At 40.1% G+C, this 26,946-nt stretch overlaps 1 protein-coding gene across 2 annotated transcripts in view; it reads right to left on the bottom strand.

The window, feature by feature from the left end:
* Positions 1-26,946, bottom strand: part of LOC111145161 (glycerol-3-phosphate dehydrogenase 2) — a 140,098-nt gene that overhangs the window by 94,403 nt on the left and 18,749 nt on the right. For both annotated transcript variants that reach the window (XM_022499864.1, XM_022499873.1), the window contains exon 2: positions 7,417-7,526. In XM_022499864.1, coding sequence (XP_022355572.1) covers positions 7,417-7,518 — 102 coding nt within the window. In that variant the 5' untranslated portion in view covers positions 7,519-7,526. The remainder of the gene's footprint in view (positions 1-7,416; positions 7,527-26,946) is intronic.

Below are 26,946 nucleotides of genomic sequence, written 5' to 3'. Positions count from 1 at the left end.
GTCCCTTCTGTCCTCCTTAATATGCATTCTTTGTATGGTATTAGCATCATGGTACCCCACCTAAACATTATCAACGAAAACAAAGACTGTTTAAGAACCGTTGCTATTCCAGAACTTTGTAATTTTTTTTTTTTTTTTTTAAGAAAAAGGCTGTTTATGAACCTATGGAAAAAATGCTTCTGGAGATGGAAGATTATTTACTTAGAACAAACAAGTCTGGTAGCTGGAATTGACTCAGAGTTAAAAGCAATCTGGGAAACATAAAGCAGGCATGTCATGTCACAATTCGAGCTACATCAGTGCTCAGGAAGACTTACATTGATTTCAACCCCACAGACACTCTTTAGTTTAGGAACCAGAAGAATATTTATAACTGAGGTTAAATTCTTAAAGATATTAAGCATGTTCAAAAATTAAGTAGTTACATCCAATCAAAGATACTACTGAAAAGTCATGTGGGAGTGGAATTTTTAGAATGTGAAATTTCTTAATTGACATCATGTCCTAAGTGCTATGCAAGTTTTATTCATGTATTTGTGTATTTTAAAGGCTTTTTTTTTCCTCCCAGCAGTTTCAAGTTTACAGCAAAATTGAGAAGATCCGTGGGTTTTCCATATCCCCCTGCCCCCACACATACATGTCCTTTATCAACGTCATTCACCAGAATGGCACATTATTTACCAAGAATGAACCTACACTGACACATTATAATGTCAATAATTTACTTAAGAGTTCACTCCTGCTGTTGTGCATTTTATGGGGTTAGACAAATGCATAATAACACAGACCCATTATTATAATATCATACAGAGGAGTTTCATTGTCCTAAAAATTCTCCATGTTCTGCCCATTCATGCTCCACACGCCCCAGATAACTGATCATTTTTACTGTCTCCAGCAGTTTTGGAGAACCCACAGTGGAGTTCTTGCACTGCCATTTTTTTCTTTATGTGCCTCTTCATGGCACGATAGCTTGTTTCTTTCTAGCACTGAATAATAGTTCATTGTCTGGATGTACAACAGTTTATTTATCCATTCACCTACTGAAGGACATCTTGGTTGCTTCCAAGTTTTAGCAATTATGCATAAAGCTATTATAAACATCCCTGTGCAGATCTTTGTGCGGACATGGTTTTCAAGTCTTTGGGGTAAGCACCAATGAGAGTGACTGCTGGATCAAATGGTAAGAATATGTTTAGTTTTATAAAAAACTGTCCCACTGTGTTCCAAAGTAGCGGTACCATTTTGTGTTCTCACGGAATAAAGGAGGGTAGCTGTTGCTCCACACCCTTCACCAGCATTTGCTCATGATTTTTATTTCTCTTCAATAGATACTCACCTGAACTTCACGTTTCTCTATCCTCTACCAGTTTCTCTTTCCGGCAGTTAATATAAGCCACACTGTGCCAACCAAAAGCTCCACCATGTAAAGAAATCTGGTGCTACTGCATTCTTAGTATGTCTAACAGGGCTAGGTCTATTTCAAATGTTCACGCCCTGTATCAGGGGAAGGGAAAGTCCTAGATACTAAAGACCCGCTTTGTGTCAGGTACTGAGATCACTGGCTTGTATGTATTGACTTGGTGCTGGGCAGCAGGAAAAAGCCTGGGAGTCAGTGACATTAACCTTACCTTATGAAGGAAGTGGAGTCCTGAAAACATGCATGACCTGAGCACATTAACAGGCTCATTGAATCTCCTCCACACTGTGTAACAGACACATTCAGGAAGCTAAATGTCTGCCCGTTCAGGGATCCACTGCAGTAAGTCCCAAAGTAGATCTTACTTTCACTAGAGATGACCATTCTATTTTTTACTCCTTCTCCAATCTTTTCTTCTGTATTTTGAGTCATTAGTATTATCAGTCAAAAAGCTCTGCTTTATTAGAATCTCTTACAAATAATGCATTGAGAAGAGACTGAAATTACGAGTTAAAACAATGTTTTCAAAATTCCTATGGATTTTCATTATTCATGCATCACTTTGCCTCTCATTAGCATATGTACTTTTCTTCCCGAGTTTCGATGATACTAGCAACAAAGGTAATACCGTTTTACCTGTAATTCAACTCACCTAACACATCACCACTACCATTTTCTCACATTCCCTTAATTCACACACAGAGTGAACTCTAATATTTTGTAGGACACTCAAGGTGTATAAATTGCTGTCTCTTACAAAGTCAGAGGCTATTTTACAAAGCATGAACATCCTGTCAGCAATCACTCCTACTACCTCACTGACTCTGGAAAGTAATAAGCCTAACTGCTTTCCACTTCAAGCTAAAATAATACAAGAGAATTCCAGAGGGGGGAAAAAAAAAAGCAGGCCTTTTTAAATATTGTTTGTTTTCTAGAATGTTTCATCATGGCGTCCAACAAATAGCATTCTACTATTATAAAATTAATTTACCAAGAATACTGTATTCACATAACTTTTTAGAAAAACATCAGCCCTATAAACCGAGTCTGCCAAAACTCATAAAGACCCAAGTAGAGAAAGAGAAGACACAACAGGAACTTCAAGTAAGTTACTACTTGCAACAGGAAAAGAGTTTAAGTTAATAACTGGCTTTGTTCTCCTGCTCCTTGGCTCATCGTCCGATCAGGAAGCAAGGCTAAAAGAAAACATAAGGTATCTGTATACCTGTTGTCTGGCCATTGTCCTACAACCTCAGATGAAGGACATAGCAGTGCTGCTGACCTCCAAGTCTTAACAAGGTAACCCTGAATGCCAGGATCACCCATGACAAGAGCAAGTTTCCTGCACCTTAGACTCACATTGTACCTTCTTATCACCTGGGGATCCACTACTAGCTCAGACTTTTTGAAAGCTCACTATGTTCCAGAACCTCTTCCAGGCTTTATTGCTCTTCAGCATTCCTCAGAGGGAAGCACCACTGTTCTCTGTATTTTACAGACAGAGGAAAATGATGTCCAGAGAACTTAAGAAAATTGACCATAGTCTCTTAGCTCTTCAGTAGAGCCAAGCGTTGGAGGTATGCAATCTTTGCCAAGATGGTGCTCTCATCCTTTACGTTCTATCACTCAGGAATGGAAGGATATTTGATCAGTGAGAATCTCTGAATTCCCTGATTCTAATACAATCACTCCTCAAACTAAAAAGAGACCTTGATTGCCATACCCTGAAGCTCATTCCCTACCTCAGTCTGGTGCAGAAAAAAAAGAAGAAAACTTTCACATCCGGGCTTTGAGAAAGCTTTCAGTGGTTTTCAGTCCTCACCTCCAGTTGGCTCACAAAGCCCACTACACCTTCAGAGTGGGTAATGGAAGGAACAAACCCAGCATGTGTTACGTGGGAGGGCACACCCTCAGACTGAAATAGATCTTTGTTACATCAACCACACCACTGGGGTTAAAAAGAAGCCCACACTATCACACCAGTGTTTCCAGTTAGACCTAGAAGGTATGACATAAATGTTGAGTTAAAAAAAAAAAAGTTTCAAAAAATGCCATTGGTCTATAATGAAAGACAAAAGCCTGGGGTAATCCTCAGTCCAATCTCTGCACTCCCACCCTGCTTTTGTCCCCATTCCCCCCAGCCGCCCACATTCTTCCCACCCACGTGAGGACCCCTCATGCAGCCCTGGCTTTACACTCCCCACTTCCGCTCCTCACGAAGGTTCACTGGTTCTGAAAGTACCCAAGACCCTCTCTCCTAACTTAAACTCCCCTCTGTTGTCTCATCAATTCAAAATTAGAAAAGGAGACTCTCTTATGAAGTGACACGTCTCTTTCACTTGATATGAGGGAATCACTAAAAGAGCATCCTGTCCCGAGAAGACCGGATACCCTCCAAGTCCCTTCCAAGTAAAATTATTATTAAACTGACTTCTACTAAATAGTGAATGACTAATAACTTGCTCTCAAAAATCTGCACACCACTACAGAGATATTTGCTCGCCACATTCCTAGTGGGATTTAAGACAGTGGTATATACCCACTGCGATGACAAGAGCCATTACTCAGCCCCCTGGCCCTTGGCATATAGCTGATCAAGGGAGAGGAACATCAAGAAGACTCTGGGGACACTTATATCACTTACTTGTGGGTGAGGCAATAAAAGGAGGAAAATGAATAGGAAGCCTCTCCAAGACCACTCAAAAAAACCCTACATGCACCACTGAGGAGAGCCTGGAAAGTGGATACTCTCTGTGGCCACAAACCTCCTTTCCTGCAGGTAGATACAGTCAAAAAAAAAGTCAGCCAATATTCATCTCTTCATCAGCTTCCTCACTGTAATAGGAAAATTCAGGTTGCTCCAGCTCCAAAAGAAAATAATAATAATAATAATAATATCTCCTTAGTCCATCCCTTCTAACTCTGATTTATTTATCTTAAAAGAAAAAAATCTCTATGCTCCCCTTGGGTCAACAATGGACACTACTGATCACTGAATAACAAATCTTAATAATATGCTTGTATGAGGGAAAGCCACATTGTGACGTGAGACTAAACAATCATTGCTATTACCTTTAACGCCTGACCTGTCTCCAGAAATGCTAGGGTCTCCACAGTTGTCTCTATCTCCTCACCTACAATAGCTTTTATTCAAGCAGCTGGGTAAAAGGTAAGTGAACAGTATCTTACTTGATTTCATAGTGTTTTCTATTTAATCAAATAAATGGATACAGAATAGCATTCCTTCATTATCCCCCTTGCAAATATAAGCTAATTTAACTGTAGAATTGATTTAAAAGTTTTCAAGTGAGCTGACTTGGCACCTAAATGCTGACAGGTAGCACTACCTTTTCTGTCAAATGTGCTTTAACTGTTGACCAACTTCTAGAATCAAGCGGTTTGTATTTAGAATACAATCCCTGCCTGTACTTTAGGAAAGAAGCTCTGTGCTCAGAATATCAAAGGAGCACAAGCGAGGAGCCAGGGGAGACAGAGCTGCCGGGGCAGGAATGCCAGCAAAATGTGCCTGAACTTGAACTCGACAGATGGCTTTCTAATACGTCAGCGTCTTGGACTTTCGACACCAATTTCTTCTTAAAGGAGGACAGTTCATCAGTTAGAATCATCTTAGAAAACTGGAAGAAAAAAATATAAAGACACAAGCCAATACATTAAGCATGGCTCTGCAGAAAAATGGAGCATGCCGAGTCACATTTAAAGACACAGCTTCTACAAAATGTAGCCAAATAATCGGTATCAGGGGCAGATTTTTCCTGACCATTGAAAAGTCCCCCAGAATGGCTCTGATTGGCAGATATTTTCTGAGAGAGGACAGCTGAGGCCTCTGGTCATTTTATGTCAATGGCCCAAAAGAGTCGTCTCCTCTCCTCCCTCATCTCTCTTCTCTCTTTGTTGCTAATCCCTAAGGCTACATCCCAACCTGCCACGCAAAATGCGCTCAAGGCCGTGGCTTTAGGGGACAGGAATCACCACAAAAGAATGCACATGTTTGGATGAATGCCTTATGCAACTCATTGATTGAATATGCCTATGGTGATTTTTCTCAAAAGAACTTGTCAGATTAAAATTATAAATGACTTGAAACTGCTGGTATCCATTTCATTTGGCCATTAGGGTAGTCAGTATGTCTAACTTAGGAAGGAGAAAATGGCAAAATGACCCAGAAATCAGTAGATTCTTGTTTTGTCTTGATTTTACTGATGAAAATTCACCCTTAATGTGATTGATTAGAGACAGTATCAACTGTTTATTGTGTGAGATTAAAGAAAAATCAAACAGGGGCACCTGGGTGGCTAAGTGGGTTAAAGCCTCTGCCTTCGGCTCAGGTCATGATCTCAGGGTCCTGGGATCGAGCCCTGCATCGGGCTTTCTGCTCAGCGGGGAGCCTGCTTCCCTTCCTCTCTCTCTCTGCCTGCCTCTCTGCCTACTTGTGATCTCTGTCAAATAAATAAAATCTTTAAAAAAAAAAAGCAAAAAGAAAAATGAAACAAATAAAACATATGAAACAGTATAATCTGAACACAAAGTTAACTTATAAACTCTGAAGTAGAACACGCTTGCTGCTGCGGTTAACAGACATAAACTGTGTACAAATTTAGCAACAACTTATCATACTAGATATTGTGACCTTTGGCGCCGGCAGTTGCCAGTGTCATTTGGGATAGCCCTGCCTGGTAAAGATGGCAGAAATAACCTAATCCGTTAAAGCCCACGTCTCAAACCGAAATGCAGTTCTGAAATAACCTCACAGCAGGAGCGGCATCTTTTCACACTGACTTTTAAGCAACCAAGGCAATATTTTGAAAGGAACAGTGTACCCAGCATAACCCGTGAGTATCGATGAGCTTCAGAGCAAGTCAGTCAATTAGGACCTGCAAGATATCCACCTAGGGAAACCGTAAGGGCGATGTGCTCATAAGTAAGAACGAAAAAGACTAACACGGCCTATTCAATTCCTTCTGTCTTTAGGAGGAAGCACTAAAAACAAGCCGGTTTTTTGTTTTGTTCTGTTTTGTTTTTTTAACTCTAAGTCATCGAACTGATTCTTCCCGGGAAGAGTTTTTAAAGTAGTACTTCTCACTCAGAACCTGGGACTCCAAGCAATGTGGCCGGCTCTACTCTCAGAGCACAAAGGAAAAAACAGGCACAGGACCAGCCATGGCATAAAGGCTCTCACAGTAATGAACAAAACGAGCCCAACTGCAACAGCTTCCCTAATTCCTTTACCTCCTCCATCTTTGAGTCAGGAATATACCACCGAGCTGATAGCGAAAAATACCCTAGAGACACGGGGAAGGGAGAACAGGAGACTAGTAATCCTGACCACCGGGGCGGCCGCCAGGATTTCAAGCTGAAAAAGAACAAAAGCAGTCACCAAAATAATTTCCTGACATCCATTTGGCATAGTTGTAGTGCAAAGGGGAAAAAAAAATGAAAATAAACTGAGCACTTTAAATTATTTGGAAACTTCATACCAATCTCATTTCATGGCCTTCTCCCATTAAAGACGTGATCCAATATAAAGTAATGCTCCATGAGTAAGTAAACCTTTCAGAAATAAAACCGAGAGTCAATGTTGGGTCTTTTGTCTAGGCCCTTTTCCATTTCCTGTCTCAGAGGCCTGCCTGCCTTCTAGTAAGACAAACTTTTGGCAGGAACACAGAAGGTATCCAGAAATTTGCATGAATTGGACAAGGAAGTCTAGATAAACAAAACCTGGCCTTCGGAAATGAGGCACTCTCTTAAAACCAGAGAGCCAAAATAGAAGCTAAGTAATGTAATGCCTTCTGATAAAGAAATTCACTTTTTAAAAAATTATATACACACAGTAGTCAAGAATCATTAAGGGAGTATTCTAAATTAGTGCCTGTCAGATCAAGACAGTAATTTCTAAACAAAACCATTAACATGGCCCGAATGCAGTTCTTTAACAGATATAAGTTTCATAGTATAACCAATACATGCATAATACTTACTTGCTTCCTTCTGTAATGAGCAAATTGAGAGAGGCCTAGGACACTTGCTAGAGCACCACCTCCAACAAGAATAGTCCCTTTCACTGCCTTTTGAAATGCCATTTCTTAGCCTACAAAGAAAAACAAAAAGGAAACAGAAAGAAGTGAATTGGGATTTTTATCAGATAACAATCCCCACGGTAGAGAGGGACCCTGCAAGACTCCGAACCGATGTTAAGCTAGAAAACAAAACATAAAATAAGGACGTTATCATGGGCCAAAAACAACACATAAAAAAATGGAGATGAGGGAACTGACCACATAAAAGTCACCTTCCGACGGGAATTAAAGAAAGAAAAGCAAGGTATGAGGCAACTGAAGATACTTACACAGGATAAAGTCAAGAATGCCATGAAAAGAAACCGTATTGTGTGACTCACAAAACTGCACTCTCTACTCGAAAACGTGTTCCATTGCTAATCCCCTCCACAAGGAGAACAGTGGAAGGCTGTCACTAATGGAGACAGTGAGTCTCACGTTCACTTCACGTTCTTTGGTGCCGGTTTAATTCAGATGGTGGCACAACTCCCTTCCTGGGCTCCCCCCACCAATGATGCTCTCACTAGAGCCAAGAGCCAACACTTGGGCATTCCTGTCCTTAAGCATCTACACTTGACAGACTAAAAGTCAAAAGAAACCATGCCTTGATCCTTTCACAAAGAGATAGAAGATAATTCTTAGTGACTACTATAATTCCTGTAATTAAGGGAACTTAATTAAAAAAAAAAAAAAGTTTTCTTCTAGCTAGGGTTGCATGGCACCGCAATTTCAAGGGGGAAGTCTCCATAGCAAGCACTTGTTTTGTTTGTTTGTTTCAGGGAGAGTGAGGGACGGGTGGCACCTGGGTGATTCAATCTGTTAAGAGTCTCCCTTCGTCTCAGGTCATAATCCCAGGGTCCTGGGATCCAGGCCCATGTGGGGCTCCCTGCTCAGTGGGGAGTCTGCTTCTCCATCTCCTTCTTCCCCTCCTCCCCACTCCGCCCCCCCACCCCCTCTTCCTGCTCACTTGCGAGGAAGGAATCGTTCTCTCTCTCCAAATAAATAAATAAAATCTTTTAAAAAGTGGGGAGGGAGGAAGAGAGGGGCAGAAGGAGAGGGAGAGAGAGAATCCCAACCAGGTTCCATGTCCAGGGAAGAGTGCAACCCGGAGGTCATTACCGGAGGGGAAATCAAGAGTCAGATGCTTAACTTGACTGAGACAGCCAGGTGCCCCTTGCTATGTATTTCTAAAATAAAGTCTTATATTGTGTTAGCTCTTGACTTCCTTTTCACCTTGAAACATATATGTGTGTGTGTGTGTGTATGTGTGTGTGCGTACTTCCACTATTAGAATCACTACATTTTTAAAAGTTTTTTTGAATGCTCCAATATCCTTTAACTTTTTTTAAAATAACACACATAAAAGTACATAAAAGTGAAGATTCCACCAAAAGAACTCTTGCCAGCTTTTATTTAGCTAAATAAAAAAGATAACACCGTGTGATCACCTAAAAAAGAAGAAGAAGAAGAAGAAGAAGAAGAAGAAGAAGAAGCCAGTTCTAATGTAGAGTTGCTATTGTTCAGTATCAGTTCGACCTGCCTAGGGCTTTCATTAATCATAGCAGCTGGCACACCCAGATCTTACACGGAAGCCACTACCCTATTGTCCTGAATGGGTGGAGGTCAGACCTGTTGGGACAACATACCTTTACTCTACAAGTATCTCATGACTCAGGAAAACGTTTAATATGAAGTAAGTTTTAACCTAGGATAAGAAAGAGCATATAGTATCTTAATGTAAATTATGGTACAGTTAAAATGTTTGGGTCCATATAGGATGAATAGCATAACTATATAGGATGAATTAGCATAACTACACTAAATCAAAGAATTTCAGTGCAGTTGATAACTGTGACTCTATAGAAAATTCATTTTGGAATACTATAAATTTTCTACTAAAATAAAAGTTGACATTTCTGAAAATTTTATTTTTCCTCTGACTTCACTCCTTCTAACAAACTAATAAATTCTAAGACTCGTCTTTTTTTATTAAGAGTATCACCAGAAAAAAATATTTCACACACATATGTTTCTCTACTGCTGCAGGACCTTCATCAAACGTACGCTCTTTCCCGAATTATGCAAAACAATTGGTATATATGATGGCTACTGGCCTTCATTCATCATTTGGTGAACCCTAAGCAAACCCTTATGTCCCAGGTTGCTCTGATACGGAAAACCTCAACTAAGCCAACTTGGAAGGCAGTCATCTGTCATAGCCCACCATTGCCATTCCTAACGCTTTTGTACATGTTCACATGGAGGTCTAGCACACAACAATGGAAACCCTAACAGTCCAGAGATAACATGCTATCTCCAGGCTAACGGGGTTCCCCTGACAATGAGGGACAGAGAATAGAGACCTAGTTCGATTTACCTAAACAATGCATGTGCCCGCCCCATATAGACAGCAGCCTTGTGGTCCCCTGGCTGTGAGTTTTGTAGCTGATTGACTTTAACTCAGTATCATTGCTTTTGAATTGTTGGTAATGTCATTGATGACCTCACAAAGAATACCACACATCAACAAAGCCAGCTGAGGGATGTCATGTAACACAGTCAAGAAAATGTCTCAGCAGACGTGTTCACTCAGCCACTTAATAGCCTATGAATTCAGTTGTATATATATTGTCTCGGGACTGGCTCCTGCATTTGCACAGACAAGTGCCAGTCCTCCAATTCTAGCAAGAGGAACACTGGCCCAACTAAAACATTCTGAACAAAAAGGTACTCAACTAAATACATCCATGAGTTTATTGATTGCCCTCGAGGTGCTTACAATCAATTTGGAGAATTAAAAATCAAAATCTGACTTTTAACTCTGTATTATAACTAGTTGTGCTATATTGAGTGTTATTAATACTCTGATAGACAAAAGACCCTGAATAGCAATCCTGAGAAAGAAGAACAAAGCTAGAAGCATCATAGTTCCCCATTTCAAACTGTATTTCAAAGCTCTATTAGTCAAGAGTATGGTATTAGCACTAAAAACTTATTGGCACTAAAAACAGACCTATAGATCAATAAAGAGCCCAGAAATAAACCCAAGCATATATAGTCAGTTAATTTTTAACAAAGGAGCCAAGAATATACAATGAGGAAAGGGTCTCTTCATTGAGAACAGTCTCTTCAATAAATGGTGTTAGGAAAACTGGACAGCCACATGCAAAGAAAAGAAAAGAGAAAAGAGGAAAAGAGAAGGAAAGCGAAAAGAAGAGAGGAAAGGAAAGGGAAGGAAAGGAGAGGAGAGGAGAGGAAAAAAAGGAAAAAGGGAAGAGAGAGGGAGGGAAGAAAGAAAGAGGATCATTATCTTATACCATATTCCAAAATAAACTCAAATGGATTAAAGATTTAAATATAAGACCTGAAACCGTAACACTGCTGGAAGAAAACATAGAAAACAGGGTAAGTTCTGTGACATTGCTTTGTGATGATTTTTTGGATTTGACACCAAAAGTGCAGGCAACAAAAGCAAAACTAAGCAAGTGGGACTACATCAGACTAAAAAGCTTCTGCACAGCAAAGGAAACCATCAGCAAAATGAAAGGCAACCAACAGAATGGGAGAAAATATTGCAAATCACATTATCTGGTAAGGTTCAATATCCAAAACACATAAAGAAGTCATGCAACTCACTTGCAAAACAAACAATTCAGTTGAAAAAAAATGGGCAGAGGGAATGAACGGACATTTTTCTAAAGAAGACATACAAATGCCCAAGAGGCACGTGAAATGATGTTCACCATCACTCATCACCAGGGAAATTCAAATGGAAACCACAATTAGATATCAATGTCCATGCACATACAGGCACATACACATACAGGGTGGGAGGGAGAGGGGGAGAGAGAGAACCAGGGCTGATGAGGTGAGAAAAGGAACCCATGTGCACGCAGGGGGGGCATGTAAATTGGGGTCACCACTATAGAATACAGTATGGCTATTCCTCAAAAAAATTAAACGTAGAAAAAAAAATTAAACAAAGAACTACCAGGATGCTTGGGTGGCTCAGTCGGTTAAGCATCTGCCTTCGGCTCAGGTCATGACCAAATCCCACATCGGGCTTCTTGCTCAGTGGGGAGCCTGCTTCTCCCTCTGCCCCTCACCCCACTGCTTGTATGCGCGCTTGCTCTCTCTCTTTCTGTCAAATAAATAAATAAAATCTTTAAAATAAAACCAAACAAAACCTAGAACTACCATAAGATCCAGCAATTCCACATCTAGATACCTATCTGAAGAAAACGAAAGCACTCGTTTAAAAGATGGTCTCAAACTCACCAGAGTCATCAGAGCTAAAGGTGTGGTTGGGGGAACCTTGTGCCCAGCACTGCCACCTGATAAATGGTGCTTGCTGCTGGCAAACAAAAACTGGATTGGCTGCTTCTCGGAGTTTGCTGAGCCATGCTTCAGGCTAACCTCGCAACTTAGCGGGCACAACTGAATTCTTAGTTGCTTTTTAGGATTCCCATTACAGAATGACTAGAACAGCGAAATCCCGTTTCAAATGGTCCTCGGGTGCTCACCATGTCTGCCTCCTCCCATTCCGAAGCAAGGCTACTCTCCAGGTTAAATCATGCATTTGAATAACTTCAGCCACACTTGAGACTTAAAAACAAGAAATGAGCGCCCATGGAGAAAGGCTGAGGGGCCTCTCAGCAGCCACCCACAAAGTTATTCCAGAATAAGAATGTGCTTCCTGGCCTCTGCATTTTCCAAATAGAGTACTCAAACTCCTGTCCCTGCCCTACCCTACAGCCGCTCTCTTCATTAAAGCATAATAAACCCCATCCGAATGGATGTATCACTCCTCTGTGGAAGGAGCCCTGGGTCTCTTCACTTTCACAAACTCTCCTCTCCTCTGGTCTCTTGTGTGGAAAGGCAATTGTTATTTACGTGGGCAGGGGTGAGGGCGGGATGCATGGAATATAGCTGAAAGACCATTTTTTAGAAGAGTAATTTCAACCACAAGGCTCACATTCCTTGGGACATGTGTTCCCTAGCAAGATGCAGCAAGATGTAAAGGTTTTCCATGCCCTTCTGGCCACCTACAGCCTGTGCTAACTTCTCTAAGTCCTTTACCTAATTAAGCACATGCAGGTCCAAAAGTAGCAAGAAGCTCCTTATTCAAGAAGCTCCCAGTCACACAGGTGACTGTGCGGTCACCTACCTTGTAGCTGTGTGTGCAAAACCACCCCCTCATCTATTTTGAGGCATGACACTTTTTTCAAACCCACAGAAGGCACAACCGGCACAACTCAGAAGACCAGGTCTCGAGGTCCACCTGCACGCAAGTTCAGTGACTTACAGGAGAAGCGAATCTTACAAGACAAGGGTGCTGGCCCTCAGCAGAGGAAGTCTGAACTTGGCAGCAAGTTCACAGCAAAATGAAAGAAGTGAATACAAAAGCACCTTCCCAACCAGCAGCCCAGTTTTACCTATAAAAGTCAAGATTCCTGGGTGCTTTGAACTAGACACTTTTCAACAAAGCAGACCCTTTATTATTCCAATCAGTGACGTGTCACATGTTGGGTATACTTCCCTACAAGAAAGTGCATCCTGGTTCAGGCACACCAAGTAACACCAAGTAACGAACGAAGCACACCAGGTACTTCTCTTTCCCCAAGGCTGACTCCACAGTGGGGATAAGGAGCAGCACCCTACCTGCAAACGCACCCTCTCCCCAGCCAAGCAGAGAGGCGCCTGTATCACATAAGTCTCACACAGGAGGATGGAACTCTACAGAAACAGAGTCAGCCCTCAAGCATGCTTTTTGAAAGCTGCCAGACACAAATGAACCAAAATAATCAACATCGCAGGCCCATCAGCCTGTTCTCTGGAAATAGAGAGGAGCCATGATCCATAAACTGAAGATGGATTTGTCCTTTTTTGGTTACTTTAAACACTTTCCAAAAAGATTCGGGCCAGGGCGACTGGGTGGTTCTGTTGGTTAAGCATGTCTGTCTTTGGCTCAGGTCCTGATCCCAGGGTCCTGGGATTCAGTCCCTGCTCAGCAGGGAGCCTGCTTCTCCCTCTCCTCCCCCCTTGTGCGCTCTCTCTATCTGTTGCTATCCTTCTCACTAAAATAAATAAATAAAAATTTAAAAAAAAAAAAAAAAAGAAAGAAAGATTTGGGCTAAGACTGCATAGGAAATGGACCCAAGGGTTATCCACAAAAGATTATCCCAATGGAAATACATGAATGTGTGTGTATAAAATGAAAATTTTATATTTATACATATTTTAAAAGCAACAAACACAACAGGAACAGTGACCACCTACAGTTGTAAAAAGTACATATGCCGAATAGAATATCCAAGAACAAACGAAGGTTTTTCTTAAGTCACTAAGAAGAATGTTCTGATAAAACAAAGTAGATGAAAGAACCAACTAAAAGCACGCAAGTTAGAAATATAATGAATCTTCGGATTCTGGATATCCGAAACTCTGGACTGTAGCTGATGAGGAAGCCAATGCAACACAGTCACACACTGTGGGCACAGCATCCAAACCCCAGCTTTGTCCCTCTCTCTCACACCCGACCGCTTTAAGGAATTTTTCTTTTTCTTTTCTTTCTATCTTTTTTTTTTTTTTTTTTTTTAGTTTTGCAACCATTTTCATTTACTTTAAAAAAATTTTTTTTTATTATGCCATGTTAGTCACCATATGGTACATCATTCGTTTTTGATGTGTTCCATGCTTCATGGTTTGCGTGTAACACCCAGTTCTCCATGCAATACCCACCACAGGGCTCACACATGCCCAAACCCCCTCCCCTCTAAAACCCTCAGTTTGTTTCCTGGAGTCCATAGTCTCTCATGGTTTCTCTTCCCCTCTGATTTACCCCCTTCACGTTTCCCTTCCTTCTCTTAATGTCTGCTAATGTCCTCCATGCAATTCTGTTTCCAATCAACTTCCCCAGGAAATCCCATGCCAGAAGGGCTCAACCCTAAGGATGGGGAAAATCTTAAGAAAGGGAGAGTATCTCAATGCAGACAAAAGAGAAACAAAATCAGGAAACGAAGAGAAAATGGAAGAAGACAAATGCTATGTGTATATTGGTTCACATAGCTTCCAATCAGAAACTACTTTGGAAAAGCTTCCTACTCGCTTCTCCACAAGCCTTTGGGTCAGTCAGATCATTCTAGGAGCAAACACACAGAGAAAGAGGCTGGCTCAGGACCATTCTGCAGGCTCTAAGGAGGGCAGGAGTCTGGAAGCTTGACAGAGGAGGAGCTGACACAGAAAAGGGGTGAGCTGGCTTCAGGGGTTCAAATCAGAGATTAAGAAATGTAAGCAAAAGGCACAAGGGAAAAAAAAGAGAGAGAGAGAAAAGAAGGTCAATAACCATTTAAAGTGAGCCAGTTAAAAGTCTCTGTTTATTTAAAAAAAAAAAAAAAACTTGTCTCAAACATTATTACATGAATCCTTCTGGGGTGCAATTTTTGTTTAACTTAGTATGCAAAGCCAGAACCAATTAAAGCACTTATTTCACAAAGTTGTCTGAAGTGAAAACATATAGAGAGGAAGGAGGGCCCTGGAGTAATGCGAGAAGACACGCTCTTGTCCTCATTTATTATGTAAGACTCAATTAAAAAAAAAAATTAGTGCTTCCAAGGCAACTTCCATATTACGTATTTATGTTTTCTGCCAATCCTAAAGTGCACACTGGTAGTATAGTCACAAATTTGACCCTTTTCCCTTATTTTCATGAGGTTCAACTATAGAATCACAAGAAATCAATGAAGTCCATGTCGGCCAATAACAGATTCATATTCATTAAATGCAAATGATTTTGTTTAATTCATAATCGAATGATTTCTATTGTATTTGCTTTCCATAGAACTGCTTTTAAAAATCATGAAGAAATAGTTCGTGCAAGTGAACTTGTTTTCTATTTTAAATCCGTTTTAAAACCAAAATTAATCTATATTCTCTATCATCCTAGACATGTTAATAGATTTCTGCCTAGAGTTATAAAATCCTATCTTTAATTTTCTTTGTCTACCATATATGTAATTTAAGGTAATCATAAAAGGCATAAAATAAAATGTCTCTCATAAGTGAAAATCTGAAGCGTTCTTTCCCCCAAATGCCCATCCCTTATAAAGACACAGGTCAGTTTTAGGAACTCAGTGGATAACATGCCTACTTTGACACTAAAGAAACTTGCATTTACATAGCAATAATAAGAAATCCTCACTTAAAAAGAGTGCAGCAGACACAAACACTTTAATTCTGCCTGGAGGAGGAAAGAATGTTACCAATGAATCAAAGAAAAAGAAGTTCTTTAGGCAAAGAGACAACACTAGACCTGTGCTTTCCATAGTATTTCTGCTTTTTTCCCCTTTACTAACACACTATTGTTGAGTTAGAAAAATGGTTCACATTCCTTCAACAGCATAAACTGTTTCTTAGACTTTACATGCTGTTACAAAATCTACTTCGGTAATTAAGACAAGAAAAATAACCCTTTGTTATAAAATAAATTCTATGCCAAACAATAGGGTTCAAAATACCTGCTTTTATATTAAAACATACCAAGCCTCTCATCCAGATTTATTATCACTACAACGAAAGCCTTAAAAAGTCATCACAATCATGGCTCTTGAACACACACCCCAACACGCTTCATAAAAAAGCATCTACCTCACCATATAAATAAATGTATTTTAAAAGGATTTAGGTGCTGTAAAATAGTGCACAGGTACTGTGACTCAAATGAAAAGATTTTAAGAACATAAAGGTTTTAACTCTACAGTCAAAAGAAGTACACCCTAAGAAAATTTCAGTGAAGTAAAATGTTCAGAGAAAGAAGGGCTTCAGCTGATTGAGTTTCCATTTGTCTGATCTTAATCAAAGATCTCTTTGGCTGTTTTCCAATATCTTCTATTTTTATTAAATACAGCATTCCAAATTAGGAAGCACTATATACTGAATATAGGCACTTTTCCTTGAAGACTCAGAGAAAATCTTAAAGAGACTCAAGATCATTATCCTGTACCTTTTTTTTAATAGCGCAGATATAGAATGTTCGACAACCTGCCTTCAAATGTAATAAGCACAGACAAAACTTTGAAAAGTTGGCTTTTTTTCTTACTTCAAAATGCTGATGCCAACTGATTTATTTAGCTTTTATTCATTATTTTTATCACCAAATGAGAAGAAAATGCACCAGTTCTTTCAAAAGTTCCAGTTGCAATTGCATTATACATGTTATTAGGAATGCATTTTAGGAAATTCTTGTTGAAGATAGTTTATGAAATCCTGAGCTCATAAAAAATGATGACTGTTCATTTTTATGATAATTAGTTATAGCACAATAATTTCAGTTAATTTAATTTATTTACATTGTTAAAAAAAAAGTTCTAAATTTGATTACAGCTGTATTACTGCTTTATTAATGAACAAGACATGGCAGGGAGTTATAACAGAGACCAAGTATGTTTTGGTAGGGATACCAGTTACTCTGTTTCCTTGAGCTTGAGATTATCCCCAGGAAATAAAGCCAACCACTTTGCACACCCTGTAGTCATTCCCCACCCCCTCAACACCCCACCACCTGGCAGCCTATTGAAATTTGCATTTAAAATTCACTCCCCTGCACATTTTATAATCCACTGCATGTATAAATGTAACTATCAACAAAGGGTCAAATTACACACACACAGCTTAGATGCAAAGGAAGTCAAAGATATACTACAGTCAAAATAAACATGTATTCTTAAGCTTGGTGATTACACTCCCTAAAAATGTCTGACCCTAAAGGAAATAAAAATTGGACAAGAGTAAAGGCAGATTGGAGAATTCATATTTCTAACAAAAATTTCTTTAAAAGGTACGGATTACAGGGGCGCCTGGGTGGGCTCAGGTGGGCAGCCAACTCTTGATTCCAGCTCAGGTCATGATCTCAGGGTCATGGGATCAAGCCCGGTGGAGCCCCCTCTTAGGGCTCCTTGCTCAGCGGGAAGTCTGCTTGAGGATTCTCTCCCTTTGCCCTTACCCTCGTGCCTGTGAACATACACACTCTCTCTCTCTCAAATAAATTAATAATTAATTAATCTTTAAAACCAGTAATTAATCTTTCTTTAAAAAAAAAGTATGGAATACAAGTAATATAACATTTTGTAAATGTCCATCCCCTCACCCCTCAAAAGGAAAAGATGGTCTTCTTTCACCTATGCAAAAATAATAAGCAAATCTGTATTTCCACCTCAGACTTCTTGGCTAAAACAGTCTTGGTCATAAGATCCTATTCTTCCCATTTGAATAAGGGATCCTCCTCAAGGCTCTCCTTTTTAGGTTTTTCTTTTCTTCTTTAAAAGGACTGGCACACACTCAGGCGGAATGCATTCAAGTCCTAGACTCTAAACAAGTCTAGTAACTGTGCATGCGATACTGTGTACCAACATTACTCAGCTGCTACCCTAGCATCTGACAGTCTAAAATTTAGTAGCCTGCACAAAAGAAGATAAAGGGTTCTACTCAATATTCTCCCCAAGGTTCTATTGCTTAAAAAAAAAAAAAAAAGAAGAAGAAGAAGAAGAAGAAGAAAAAGAAAAGAAACAAAAACACAACAACAGCAAACTTCTATATTCTTTTAATTATCAAAACACCAGACAGAAAAAGAAAATCACCAAGAATATTCCAGAAGGCGAGGCTGAGGAGACTTGCCTTGCTATTCTGTCTCGACCTGTAACTTGCTTTGTGAAGTCAGGCAAATCATCTGAATTTGTGGATTCTTGCTCCATCTATAAATGAAGTATCTTTGAAAATGTCCAGAGCTGTTTTAACTTCACATGTATATTCTTTTATGCTTGCTCATCTTTCAGTAGGTACAAGAAAAACACCTTTATGCATTAAAGGTGGTGCTATCTTGATGTCCGATTTATTTTGTCGTTGGATGATTAAAGCTTGCATTCATTCTTTCATTCAGGAATTATTGACTGATCACCTAACATGTGCCAGGCACTGAACATACAGCCGAGAACAAACATGAAAATCCCTTCCTTCTAAGAGCTTTGAGTGAAGTTCACAGTTAAGGGAAGAAAAAAAAAAAAAAAGTCGAGACTATTTCCAATTAGAATATTTCAAAAATGCAAGTCACACTTTGTCTTCCTAAAGAATGTATTAACCATGAATTCAATTATTGACGACTTAGAGCCATCCCTATGTATATCAGACTATGCTGTAAGGGCGATGCCCTCAGGAACAGTAAAACAACAGCATTAACCTCTTTACTTAAAGTGGCCGGAAGCCACAGACTGTTTCCATTTGAATTCTGCCTCTATCTGCTTTATACCAGTTTTCCTGTTTCTTCCAAACTATCAGATTAATGGTAATTTTCCTTTTAGATCTTTGAGCACTCCAGCTCACTTCTAGCTTCTTACCACTGTGGTCAGAAAAATGAGAGCCAAGTTAGCTAAAACTACGCTTAAAATACCAGTAAGTAACTCTGAGAAAGGAAAAGGAACAACTTATTAGCATTTCAGCTTTAGATTTTCAACATTCTGGCTCTATCTATCCAAGGGCCTTTCTCCCCATTCCTTCCTATGTTCTAGGCCAATATTGCTCACCAGATAATTTCTGAAGGTTGTTGCACACAGTACGTGAACCGACACAAACTGCCCTAGTCTGTTACGAAGATGAAGAATTTCCAATCAGATACAACTACATAGTCCAAGATTAGGAAAAGAAAATTAGTATTTCAGTTCTGCCTCATCTGAACAAATCCACATTATCTTGAAAAAAAAAATGTGGCAAACCTGTTTGCTTCTGCTCTGGAAACAATTAGAATGTTTTTCTGTACTCTCTTGGATTTAAATGAAAGTTTATAAATAAATGGTTAAAAAAGGAATCTAAATGATACTCCTAAAAAAAAAAAAAACAACTTTAAAAATTCCTGTTAGTGACTGGCTTATGAAAAAGTACAGTTTTTGTTGGTGAGCAATAGATGAAAACTGTGCACTCTAAGAAAAAAAGCAAGAGTTCAACAAAGAGTCCGGAAAGTATCATTGAAGGATGTATCCAAGTAAGGAAGATGAAAGGAGGGGCCTTCACTCCTGTAACATGTGATCAGCGGGGATTGACTGAATGCCTGCTAGATTCATTGCACTGCTCCAGGGGCTGGCAATTCCTCTGCTCTGATGGACCAGGGGAAACAACAAATATTAACAATTGTAAGAGAATTGAGTATTTTGAAAATGACAAGTGCTGTGCAGAAAATAAAATGGAGGGGCGCCTGGGTGGCTCAGTAGGTTAAGCATCTGCCTTTGGCTCAGGTCATGCATGATCTTAGGATCCTGGGATCGAGCATCACCCCCTCCACCCTTCCACCCCCTCACTCCCTTGTCAGGCTTCCTGCTCAGCAGGGCGTCTACTTCTCCTTCTCCCACTCCCCCTTCCCCCTGCTCATGCTCTCTCACACATACACACACTCTCTCTCTCAAATAAATAAATAAAATCTTAAAAAGAAAGGAAAAGAAAAGAAGATGTAATATTAGGTGAGAGAGTGACTGGGATATGAGGAGTCTACACTAGACAGAATGTTCATGGAGGTGATTTGGCAAAAATGAAACTGAGTTGGAAGAGCCAGCCACCCAGCGATCCAAGAGAAGGGCCTTCCTCATAGAGGGGACAGGCATGCAAAGACTCTAAGCATGTGCGAGCTTGACCTCTGCTGGAAACGGAAAGGCTGCTGTGGCTGCAGCACAGTGAATGGTGTGGGCCGTGAGTTCCAAATGAGGTCAGAGAGCCAGATATGCTGAGTCACATATGACTTCCTCCTAGCAAGATATCTATTCTGACAAGACAGAAATAGAAAAATCAATAGAAGTCCAACGGTACAGAGGAAATTACGGGTGGGGTTGGGTGGAGGGGGGAGGTAGACCAACTCTTTCCATACTGGAGAGGGAACTTTTTAGGGTAATAAAAGCAAAAGCATTCATTTCTTCTCCTCCTCTTCTCCTTCTTCTCCTTCAAGATTTATTTGCCTGTTAAGCCTCCAACTCTTGATCTTGGCGCAGGTTCTGATCTCAGGATGGTGAGATGGAGCCCCAAGTCAGACTCTCCACTCAGAGGGGAGCCTCCTTGAAATTCTCTCCCTCTGCTCCTCCTTCTGGTCCCACCCTCTCTTTCTCTCTCTAATAAATAAATAAATAAATAAATAAAATCTTTTGAAAAAAAAAGATTTATCTATTTGAGAAAGAGAGAGTATGTGCAAGTGGAGGGGAGGGACAGAGAGAAAGAACCTCAAGCAGACCCCTCACAGGGCATGGAGCACAGTGTGGGGGGGCTCGATCTCACCCTGAGACCATGACCCTGAGATGACGACCTGAGCAGAAATCAAAGGCTTAACCAACTGAGCCACCCAGGCCCCTCTACAGCAGTCATTTCTTCTTAAGGACATCATAATGAGTAGATGATAGTAGGAAAAAAGGAGAAAATGGAGAGAAAGAAAGGAAGAGTTAATAAATCACATGAGAAAACACTAAAAAATGTAAACCACAATCAAAAACAGTATTCTGTAACAGGAAAACAAATACTTCAGGGATAATCTTGAATATAAATATCTATTGAACTTACACACTTGAAAGCCTGTTCCATAACCTCAGTCTAGCAAGCTGATAACAAAGGCCAGAGAGTGTCAACTGAAAGAGCCTCTCAAATGCCAACACTAGACATTTTTTTTTTTATATTTCTATTCCCCCTTGGCTAGGATATTTTGCAGGTGACTTTTCCCGCCCCCCAACTCATTATATCTTGAACTGATTTTGGACCCATGTTGGAAAAGAACCCCGGGTCACATCTCAACAAGCTGAGGCACCCGGGATATTTATCACCAACCACAGGCAGGAAGCTAAAGAGCTCTGTGAAACTTACTGACCCACTGAGTATAGGTTTAATAGACAAGAGAGATGGCATATGATTAATTACAGTTATTTATATTTATGGATTTAAATCTTGAGGATGCCTGGCCTCTCCCCATTTTATTTCATAATATTCCCCCTGCTGGAGACTGAAGAGCAAAAGTCAATTGCCTGAGTGTTGGCATCACACTGGAAACTAAAGGGCCATGCATTTCAATTCCAGCTCAAGAAACACTCTGGCTGAGCAGATATAATTCACCAGACCCCAGTGGGCTAGGCTCGCACTGTTGTCAGTCAAATCTCACAGTGGATGGAAATCAGCAGAGCACGTTAGCAATTTATGCTCAACAGCCTCTTCTCAACCATAAATTTTGAGATAATGTTAAGCATAACCCAAAGTTAATCCAAAAAATTTAGTCCATAGGTTGAGCCTGTGTTCTTACCATGAGGCAGTCAGAAGGCAAGGGACTCACAAAATACCATTTATAATAGGATTCCTGTCAAAACTCCAGGTTCCGACATCAACGCAGCGAGCTTCAGGCCTGACCTCACCCAGTGCACTTATGCCAACCCCTGGGTCATTAGTTTGGCATCCGCCAGCAGCATGTTTTTTTTTTTCCCAGACTGGGGCAGCTGAGGGCTCTGGGGCAATCACAGAATGGGCACTTAGCAACACAAGTCACGCCCCAACCCTATGACAATCTCAGCCTGAATAAAGCCACCTGACTTTTCTGGACTTCAATTTCCCCACACAGAAGACTGATATTGTCTGTACATTCCTTTTTCATGGCACTGCTAGATCCCATAACTCTGGCCCTATTGCTCTCTAGGGCCTCCTGCCATTATCCCCATCTATACTGGAAAATGGGAGAAGATCACTCACCATGCCAACCGAATGACTGCCATCAACATCCTTTTACCCCACTATGACTTGAAAACACAACATGTTTATGCTGGTAATAATTATAATAAACTGAAGAAAATTCTAGATATAAGAGGACAGCCTAAATAAGTTAAACATTCTAGAATTTCTTCATTGCTTAGAAATTAATTCTTTCTGGGTTAAATTACACTCTGGATAGAGATAGGGTAATAGACAAGTAAAAATTAATTATGAAGAGAAAAAAGTAGATATAACAGAATTTCTGTGTGGGTGTCTGTATTTCTGTTTTAAACTACATGTGTGACAGCTAATATCATCCTCCAAAGTCAGGAACAAGAAAAGAATGTCCATTCTTACCATTGTTATTTTATATAGTACTGGAAGTCCTAGCCTCCACAATCAGACAACAAAAAGAAATAAAAGGCATCCAAACTGGCAAGGAAGAAGTCAGATCTTCACTATTCTCAGATGACATGATATTGTATGTACAAAACCTGAAAGACTCCACAAAAAAAATTGCTGTAACTGATACACAAAGTCAGCAAAGTCACAGGATATAAAATCAACATACAGAAATCTGTTGCATTTCTATACACCAATAATGAAGCAGCAGAAAGAGGAATCAAGGAATTGATCCCACTTACAACTGCACCAAGAGCCATAAGATACCTAAGAATAAACCTAACCAATGAAGTAAAATATCTATACCCTGAAGATGATGAAACACTTATGAAAGAAACTTAAGAGGGCACAAAGAAACAGGAAAACTTTTCATGCTCGTGAATTGGAAGGAAAATATTAAAATGTCCATAAGGCCCAAAGCAATTTACACATTTAATGCACTCCTATCAAAATTCCACCAGCATTTTTCACATAACTAGAAAAAAATAATCCTAAAATTTGTATGGCACCACAAAGAACTCCGAATAGCTAAAGAAATCTTAGGAACAAAAGCCAGTAGCACCTGGGTGGCTCAGTCGGTTAAGTGCCTGACTCTTGATTTTGGCTTAGGTCATGATCTCAGGGTCATGAGATCAAGCCCCATATAGGGCTCTGGACTCTGATGGAGTCTGCTTGAGAAGCTCTCTCTTGCTCTGTCTCTGTCCCTTGCCTGCTTGCTCTCTCTCACTCTTGCTCTCTCTCTCTCAAAATAAATAAAATCATTTAAAAAAAGAGAAAGAAAAGAAAAAAAAAGAAAGAAAAATAAATAAAATAAAAAAAGAGAAAGAAAAGAAAAGCTGGATGCATCACAATTTCAGACTTTAAGATATATTATAAAGCTATAGTCATCAAGACAGTATAAGTCAGTATGGTACTGGCACCAAAACAGACACATGATCGATGGAGCAGAATAGAAAACCCAGAAATGGGCCCTGGACTTTATGGTCAATTAATCTTTGACAAAGCAGGAAAGAGTATCCAGTGGAAAAAAGATAGTCTCTTCAACAAATGGTGTTGGGAAAATTGCACAGCCACATTCAGAAGAATGAAACTGGACCATTGGATGAAAGACCTAAATGTGAGACAGGAAACTATCAAAAATCCTAGAGCAGAACACAGGCAGCAACTTCTGTGACCTCCGCTGCAGCAACTTCTTAGTAGACATGTCTCCAGAGGCAAGGAAAACAAAGGCAATAATGAACTATTGGGACTTCATCAAGATAAAAAGCTTCTGCACAGCAAAGGAAATAATCAACAAAACTAAAAGATGACCAATGGAGTAGAAGAAGATATTTGCAAATGACATACCTGATAAAGGGTTAGTGTCCAAAATCTATAAGGAACTTGTCAAACTCAACACCAAAAAAAACAAACAATCCAGTTAAGAAATGGGCAGAAGACATGAATAGACAGACACTTTTCCAAAGTAGACATTCAGATGGCTAACACACACATGAAAATGCTCAAGTTCACTCATCATCATGGAAATAAAAATCTAAACCACCATGAGCTATCACCCCACATCTATCGGATCAGCTAAAATTAACAGCTCAGGAAACAAAAGATGTTGGTGAGGATGCAGAGAAAGGGGATCCTTCTTACACTGTGGTGGGAATGTAAACTGGTGCAGCCACTCTGTGAAACAGTATAGAGGTTCCTCAAAAATAGAATTACCACATGACCCAGCAATTGCACTACTAGGTATTTATCTAAAGAATTTAAAAATTCTATTTTTAAAGAATTAAAAAATCCTGATTTGAAGGGGTGCATGCACCCCAATGTTTATAGCAGCACTTTCAACAATAGCCAAACTATGGAAAGAGCCCAAATGTCCATTGACTGACGAATGGATAAAGAGGATAAAGAGGATGTGGTATATATATACATATATATATAACCATTACTGAACCATCAAAAAGAATGAAATCTTGCCATTTGCAACAACATGGGTGGAGCTAGAGGGTATTACGCTAAGTGAAAGAAGTCAGTCAGAGAAAGACAAATATGATTTCATTCATGTGGAATTTAAGAAACAACACAATGAACATAGGGGAAGGGAAGGAAAAATAATATAAGATGAAAACAGAGAGGGAGACACACACCATTAGAGACTCTTAACTATAGAGAACAAACTGAGGGTTGATGGAGGGGAGATGCTCTAAATGGGTCACAGGCATTAAGGAGGGCACTTGTGATGAGCACTGGGTGTGGTATTTAAGTGATGAATCACTACATTCTACACCTGAAACCAATTTTACTATATATGTTAACTAAAATGTGAATAAAAAATTGAAATAAAAAGTAAAAAAAGTATATGTGTGAAAAAATAAAGTATATGTGTGCACATGTGTGTGCACACACACACACAAAGACTAGAAGGATATATCCAAACATGTTTACATTCTCATCTCTGAATCGGAGAGTTGCAAGTCATTTTTTACTTTTCTTCCTTGTGTGCACCATTTGCAAAATTTCTAAGATGGGCATGTATTATTCTTCTATTAAGAAATAAAACTGTATATGTGAAAGAGGAAGGAAGGAAGGGAAGGGAAGCGTAGGAAGGAGAAGAGAGGAGAGGGGAGGGGAGGGGAGGGGAGGGGAGGGGAGGGGAGGGGATGGGAGAGGAAGGGAGGGGAAGGGAGGGGAGGGAGAGAGAAAGAAAGAGAACTCTAAAGAGCACCAGGCAGACAGAAAGCTGACATTTGACTAAATCCCATATCATCTGATCATTACTTGAGTGATTTTTGTGTTACACAACTTTTCTCATCTTTAATGAACTAGAGAGTAAAAGACCCAGACAAAGAAAGGAAAAAAATACTTCGCCTTTACAATTTATTAGGAATCTTGAAGCAACAACTGTATACTGTCACAGGATTATCTACCTTATTCTGAAGAACAGTCTCCACCCTAACTAGAATGAATCTGTCTTAAGCATCTGACACCATAACTATTTAAGCCTGAGTGAAACTATACCTAAACTAGTCTTGAATTTTTAGTTTTTTCATAGTACATCCTCTCAAGGATTTAAAGTTTAACACAACATCAGAAATCCCAGCAACTCATCAAGCCAATGACTGCAAAGCTGATCCTAATGTTGGAACTTGGTGTGCCCCAGGGTTGAACTCTGTCAGGGTAGAATCTCTTCAGCCAACAACACACCCGTTGGGGGGCTCCATGGTGCCAGGCCCTGAAGGAAGGCCACAGACACAGAGAAAGGACCTCCGGGGCCAACCTTCCCCACCGCTCCCCACCCTGTGACAATTCAGTGGCCACATGCAGGAATACCGCTAATGCCCTGTGTCTTGTGTCCTTCTAGTGACAGGGTGCTGTCCTTGGCATATACAAATGCTGTTGCTGACCAGTCAGGAGAATATTCTCTGCAGAAGGCAGTTGGTGTCAGGGCCATCGGAGACATTGAATCAGAGAGCACTGACTGGTCTGAATTCCAACTGAGCCACTTCCTAGATGTGTGCCTGACTGCAAGCCTCACCTTCTCATCCATAAAAAGCTCATCTATGTCACAAGTTAGATTAAGAATTGAGATAATGTAAGTGAGATGTAAAAATACATGTATGACCAACAACTCTCACTTGCTAATACATAATATTACTGAGCACCTACAATGGGCTCCCACATGTGCAAGGCCAAATTGGAGTGACAGAGAAGACTGGTTAGAGGAGAGGACAAAAACAGCCAGTCTACACAGGGTCATCCCCCTGCTGTGGCCTAAGCAGCACTAGACTCTGACCAAGCAAACGCACTTAAGACTCAAAGACTAGGGAAATGAATCCCATCACTTCCCTGAAAACACTGTAGGTAGGCCTCTTCCGACATCTCTAGCATCTCTTCCCAAGATAAACGTGCCCTTGAATAGAAGGCATCTTGATATTTGTTAAGTGTTCTATCAAAGTGTTCTATCTATTCCAGGCCAAGGGTTACCTGTTACAGAGGCCACAGTGGGGCAGAGGCTCTTCCATTTAGATCAGGCTCCAATCACATGGAGTCCTGTGTTCTTACAGCTCTTCCCAGTCCTTCAGTTCACGCATTTAGAACATTCCCCGGAAGGGGCCTGATCAAAGGTTTGTGACCTGAGTTAACCCAAGTCACTGAGTTAACCCAAGTCAACTTTGACCCAAAACACAAGAGTGTTTTTTTGTCCTCTATTCAGAATACTTCTTGGTATTCACATTTAGTTCAGGGAGGTGAGAAATTGCTTTCTGGCCCTATCACAAACCCTGAACACCATCTACCTCACAGAAAATA

The sequence above is a fragment of the Enhydra lutris genome, unplaced genomic scaffold (genome assembly GCF_002288905.1).
Source record: "Enhydra lutris kenyoni isolate GAN:26980312 unplaced genomic scaffold, ASM228890v2 scaffoldscaffold1, whole genome shotgun sequence".
NCBI classification, from domain to species: domain Eukaryota; kingdom Metazoa; phylum Chordata; class Mammalia; order Carnivora; family Mustelidae; genus Enhydra; species Enhydra lutris.
Note: the sequence above shows the minus strand (reverse complement) of the source record. Positions and strands in the feature narration are given on the sequence as shown.